At 50.9% G+C, this 6,000-nt stretch overlaps 1 protein-coding gene across 11 annotated transcripts in view; it reads right to left on the bottom strand.

Annotated features, from left to right (window-relative positions):
• Positions 1 to 434: 434 nt before the first annotated feature.
• Ano1 (anoctamin 1) overlaps positions 435 to 6,000 on the bottom strand; it is a 167,362-nt gene continuing 161,796 nt past the window's right edge. For all 11 annotated transcript variants that reach the window (XM_085693437.2, XM_085693435.2, XM_085693427.2 and 8 more), the window contains 2 exons: positions 5,021 to 5,126; positions 435 to 2,099 (listed from right to left, as the gene is read on the bottom strand). In XM_085693437.2, coding sequence (XP_085549563.1) covers positions 1,833 to 2,099; positions 5,021 to 5,126 — 373 coding nt within the window. In that variant the 3' untranslated portion in view covers positions 435 to 1,832. The remainder of the gene's footprint in view (positions 2,100 to 5,020; positions 5,127 to 6,000) is intronic.

The raw sequence follows: 6,000 nt of genomic DNA, 5'->3' as shown, positions 1-6,000 counted from the left end.
GTGTACAAACATACTCACATATGGAACTATGCATATGGAATCAAGTGAAACATAAGCATGCAATGCACTTACAAGGTATAAAATTACACATATATGTATGTGCACATGTACAGGTATGCATATACATGTGTGCATGCAGACATGCACATGCAGATACAAACACATGCAGGCACACACACGCAACAAGAGTATACACATGCATGCACACGTACACAGAGGCACACACAAATACTTGCACGGCTCATGCACACACCACAGGGAGCTGGCAGCACAGGATCATCTAGAACAATTCACACATCTGCCACAAAAGAAATGAATGGTCTTGAATGTTCTCAGGTCAGTCATTTTCAAACCTGCAGGATCAATCACAGGGCTTATTAGGGACCTTGAAGACAGGAACAGGCTAGGACAAGAGCACTCAGAAGAGGCCAGGGTTGTGTATTCAAATTTATTTTGACAAATGCTCAGCCACAGTCTCCTATGGGTGTGTGTACATTCAGTTCTGTTTTATTTTTGTTTTTGCTTTTTTTAAAAAAATGGTTTCTGTAAAAGAATTTTTGGTAATTACCTAATTTTGGATATGGTAGCTATATACAAAACATCACTGGAAACTGCCTCATTGCACAAGAGAAAACAGAAGCATCAGCTCTCACGGTTTTAGCAAACAGTGAAAACCTTTGAAGGCCATGGCTTTGACTCCAGCTGCCGACTACAGGACTCTCGGCCTTGTCCTGAGGCAAGTGTAGGGAGCTGCCTCTTCCAGCTAGGGCGAGACACTTGGGGCGACAGTGCTGAGAGACCTCGCACAGCTGGTTAGCACACAAACTGAAGCTGGCCCATGAGGCTTGTTTTAGAGGCTGTTACAATGGTAAGTGCCGAGAACCTCGTCCCCGTGAGTGAAAATATAGGTGTGTTACCAAAATAGAAGCCTTTATTGAAAAAAATCTTTGGTAGTAACAATATTCTAATTTTCTCCCAGCATTTGGTTAACTAATGAAATAAACTCCTTCCACCTTGAGCTACAGAAAGAAAATCCCTCCAATCCACCACATTATTGAGTTTTAGACGCAAACGAATAGGCATTCTCAAAAGCGGCAAAGGAACCCATGGAGGCCCTGGGGCTTGGGGAAGCCCTTCAGGCTTCTTAGAGATGCTCCGCCTGTCACCCCAGCTTGTCTCATTCACAAAGAGGATATCAGCTTGGTGTGAGGGGCCCTTGAGGGGCTGATGTGGAGCCTGCCAGGGACACCAACGGTGCTGGTCAACCGGGGCACCTGGACCCCTCAGTTACTGGCACACAGTACAAAGCCACCATGTGTATACAGTTTGGGTAGCTAGGTCTGAACTTCTGAGTTCCCAGAAGGAAAGACAGTGGAGTCATTCAGCTTGTCCAACTAGAGCAGGTGACATCTTTGGGAACCCGAGTCTAAGCCATCCATTCTCCTGTAAAATATCACCAGGTTCCCGGACACCATTCTGTACCTATCCCAAGGCATCCTTCAGACAAAGGACGCAGACTCAGGGCCTTGGCCCCTTACCACTGTGGGGGCGCTCTATGGCCTCCACCGTGGGTCTGTGGTACATGCCCTCACCCCATTCAGCCCTGTCACCAGTCATCCTTGGCATTGCATACTAAAGATAAAAATGTCCCTGCTTAATGGCATTGTGCAAAAATGAGAAGAAACAGAAAGAAGAAGATGGCTGTCACATCAGAGTGGCCCTCCACGTGTGCAGACAAGAGCCACAGGCCCTGGTGGGGCTAAAAGTGCTGGCTCTGGGAAACCGGGTGGTCACTCGGCGATGGTCAGAAGCCTGCTGGCCTGTCATCGTGACTACAGCATGCCCCCGTGGTACTCGTAGCTGGGGGCTGGGCTGCTGTCACCTGCCTCTGGCCGGGTTGTGGGGCTGTGGTTGTTGCAAGGCACGTCCCTCGGTTTATCCTTCTCCATCCACGTGTCTAGTAGCTGTTGCTTGCCCTGCTCCTCACGCATGAACAACTCCACCATGAGAACCTTCTCCTTATGGATCTGCTGGCTGATGTCTTTGGGGATGTCAGGGATCACCCAGTCCACGAAGTCACTCATGAACATCACCAGGTTCTACAGGGAGAGATGTGGAAGGATGGGGTCGGGGGGCCCACCCTCATTTGTTCACCCCACCTATGACCCTCCCCTGTGTAGTTCCACCTGTGCACCCCACCTGTGAATCCCACCTAGGCATCCCACCTGGGAACCCCATTTATGCTCCCCACCTGTGAACCCCACCTATGCACACCATCTGTGAACCCTACTTATGCATCCCACCTGTGCACTCCACCTGTGCACCCCACCTATGAACCCCACCTATGCTCCCCACCTGTGAACCCCACTTATGCATCCCACCTGTGCAACTTCACCTACCCTACCTGTGTACCCCACTTGCACATCCCTACCTGTGTGCCCCACCTATGCACTACCTTCTGTCTACCTGCTTCATATAGCAAAACCTACCCCTTTACTCCTTGTCCCTGTGCATGTCCTAGTCTTCTGGGCCTCAGTTTCTTAGAAGGTGTAAACTGGACAGGGAGGTGCAACCCCTGAGCTTTCTCCCTCTTTTTTTTTTTTTTTTTTTTTTTGAGAAGCTGGGGATGAAGCACGGTCTTGCGCTCCACTGCCCCGTGTTGGCTTTCTTGAGAAATCTGGACTGAGTGGGCAAGAAAATGCTCTGAAAGATTGATTCTTCAGTCGGGATCTTCAGAGTGACTGACCTCCCAGGCCATCAGACACAGCAATGACACCAAGGCTGCAGGGAACACTATTAAGGCAGAAATGTCCTGTAGTACCAGGAGCGAGCTGAGAGCTGCTCCTTGAAGCCTGAGGCCAGCTAGGTTCTTGAGCGCTGGCCGTGCCAGTGCAGAAGTTTTAGGGACAAAATAAAAGTCAGCTTGTACGGAAGACCATCATTTGTTCGCCAGACACCTTCGGGCTGCACTTGTTGGCGCCTGAGCATCAGTGATGGACCTCTGTTCAAAGGTGGCTGGCCGAGCTGTGCTCCCAGCTGTGAGCCCCGGCACAGCTAGGAATCCTCTGCCTCTTGCCTCCCTGGTCCCAGTCTGGCTGTGGGAGTCAGTGACGTCATTTAGGATGATAAGGGCCTACTGTGTTCTGGGTTGGGGCAGTGTGTGCCTGCTGGGATGGACAGAGCTGTCCCCGGTGGAAACCCTCTCCACTATACTCTCCTGCCTGCTATGCTGTCTCCTTAGCTTAGAACAGTGGTTCTCGACCTGTGGGTCACAGCCCTTCGGTGGGGTCACATATCAGATATTCTGCATATCAGACACATTACAATTCACAAAAGTAGCAAAATTACAGTCCTGAAGTAGCAATGAAATAATTTTATGGTGTGTAGGGGTCGTCACCACAGCCATGAGGAACTCATTAAAGGGCTGCAGCACCAGGGAGGCTGAGAACCACTGTGCTAGAGCTTCTCCCAGTAGCCCTCATCTGTGCTGGCTAGTCTTCTGTCAGCTCTACACAAGCTAGGGTCACCTGGGAAGAATGGCCCTCAACTGAGAAAAGGCCTCCATCAGACTGGATTGTAGGCAAGCCTTAGGGGTCATTTTCTTTGATACTCTTTGTAAAAAATTTTAAGTATGTGTGTGTGTGTGTGTGTGTGTGTGTGTGTGTGTGTGTGTGTGTGTGTGTGTTTGAGACAGGGTTTCTCTGTGTAGCCCTAGCTATTCTGAAACTAGCTCTGCAGACCAGGCTGGCCTCGAACTCACAGAGATCCATTTGCCTCTGCCTCCCAAATTCTGGGATTAAAGGCATGTACCACCATCACCCGGCTTAAAAATTTTAACTTATTTTATCTAATGTATTTAAGTGTTCTGCTTGAGTGTGTGTCTGTGCACATGTGAGTGTATCACTGGCTCAGGGTGGCCAGAAGAGGGGATTAGTTCTCTGGGACTGGAGTTACAGATGGTTGTGAGCTGCCAGACGGATGCTGGGAATCGAACCCAGGTCCCTTGGAAAAACAGCTTAACTGCTGAACTGTCTCTTCATACGGGACATTTTCTTGATAGATAATTGTGAAATGTAGAAGGGCCCGTGGGAGGGGCCATCTCTGGCAGGTGGTCCTGGGTTACAGAAGAAACAAGCCCAGCAAAATATGGGGAGCAAGCCGGTAAGCACCTCTCCATGGCCTCTGTATCAGCCTCTGCCTCCAGGTTTCCACCCAGTTTGAATTCTTACCTAGGCTTCCCTCAGTGTTGGAGTGTAACAAACAAATTTTTCGCCAAGTTAGTTTTGGTCATGGTCTTTTTCACAGCAATAGAAACGCAAGCTAGGACATCACCCCAAGCCTAGCTCAAAACCTTTTGTACCGGCTTCAGTGACAGGCTGATGGAGGGGTGAGTGCCCAGTTAGGGCATGAAAGGAGCAGAACAGGGAGGACCAGGTTCTGGAATTTCCCAGCGCTGGGTGTTCGGTCCGCTGTCATTCTGGCGTGGATTTCCGTGATGCCAGAGGGATGTGCAAGGCCCTTGGCAGCAAACATGGGCTTCAGTAACTCCTTTCTGGCTCTTCACATCCTCTCTGGGTCTTCAGTCAGGGAGTAGTGCGTGCGTGCGTGCGTGCGTGCGTGCGAGCGTGCGTGCGTGCGTGCGTGTGTGTGCATGTATAGTTTAGCCCATAGTAGGGCTGCCGCCTGGGTCTGGGGTTATCTGAGAACCACCGCATCCAGTCTGAACTTGCTTGGCCCCTGGCACAGAGACAGAGGGAGACAAGCAGGGACAGAGAGGCCTCTTCTTCCTGCAAGTTGGCTCTATGGAGCCCACTGCTTTCACAATCCCACCTTCCCTTGCCTGTCCCCTGATACTCTCCTGGTCATTGCTCAGGTTCAGTTCATTCAGTGTCCTCCTCAGAGTCCCCGAAGACATATGAAGGTACCTGCCTCCTGCCATGTTCAGCTCCCCCTCTTGCCGGCACTTCCCAAATGCTCTCCCTCCACTTTCTAGAGACAGATGTCCCCGACCCACACATACCTGGAAAACGATGACAAAGGCCAGTCGGGCGGCCAGGACAGCCCAGAAGTCTTTAGAAATGTCATACTTGTGTTCTGACCACGGGGGCTCACGGTAATCTTTGTACCTGCAAAAGGTGTGGGGAGTCAAGGGCAGGTCAAGGGGATCTTGGGCTCTGGAGAGAAGCTGAGCCAGGCTCTGAGGCCCGCTGCAGGGAAGACTTGCTCTCTGCCTAGAAATTCTCTCCAGCCTGGATGGGGTGGTCGGGACCACTTGGAGAAAGCAGATACCAGGGACTTTGGACAGTGATGAGACTCAGGACTTTTGAGACACACAAGATGTAGCGTGTGCTACGAGATGAATTTGAGCCTTTATGGCCAAGGGTGGGACATCCTGATTTAAAACGATGTGCTTGGTGTCAAGTTAACAAGGATGATTAATGTTTTTCTTTTGAATTTAATTATGTGTGTCTATGAATGTGCATGCGGTGTCGTCAGAGGCAGGAAGGGAGTAGCAGACCACCCTGGAGTTAGTGTTACAGGTGGCTGTGAGCTGCCAGATGTGGGTTATGGGATCTGAACTTGGGTCCTCCGGAAGAGCAGCCAGGGCTCTTAACCACGCAGCCCACATGGGCTTGATTGTCTACTTGACTGGATTTAGAGTCGCCGTGGAGGGCTGGCGAGCTGACTCTGTAAAGGCGCTGGTATCAAACCTGACTACCTGAGTTTGACTCCTAGGACCCACATGGCAGCAAGAGAAAGCTGACTCCTGAGAACTGCCCTCTGCCCTCTGGGTGGGTGTGAGGGTGTTTCCACCACAGGTTTAACTGAGGTGGGAAGCCTCGCCCTAAGTGTGGGCTGGCCCCTCCATGGGCTGCGGTCCTTGACTGAATACACAGGAGAAAGTGAGCTGAGCACCAGCGGCTGTCTCTCTCTGCTTCCTGTCTGTGGATGTGAAGTGACCAGGCGCCCCCAGTTCTGATAGTTCCCTTCCCTCAGGAT

The sequence above is a fragment of the Myodes glareolus genome, chromosome 7 (genome assembly GCF_982192425.1).
Source record: "Myodes glareolus chromosome 7, mMyoGla1.1, whole genome shotgun sequence".
In the NCBI taxonomy this organism is placed as follows: Eukaryota; Metazoa; Chordata; class Mammalia; order Rodentia; family Cricetidae; genus Myodes; species Myodes glareolus.
This window is presented reverse-complemented; position numbering and strand designations above follow the sequence as displayed.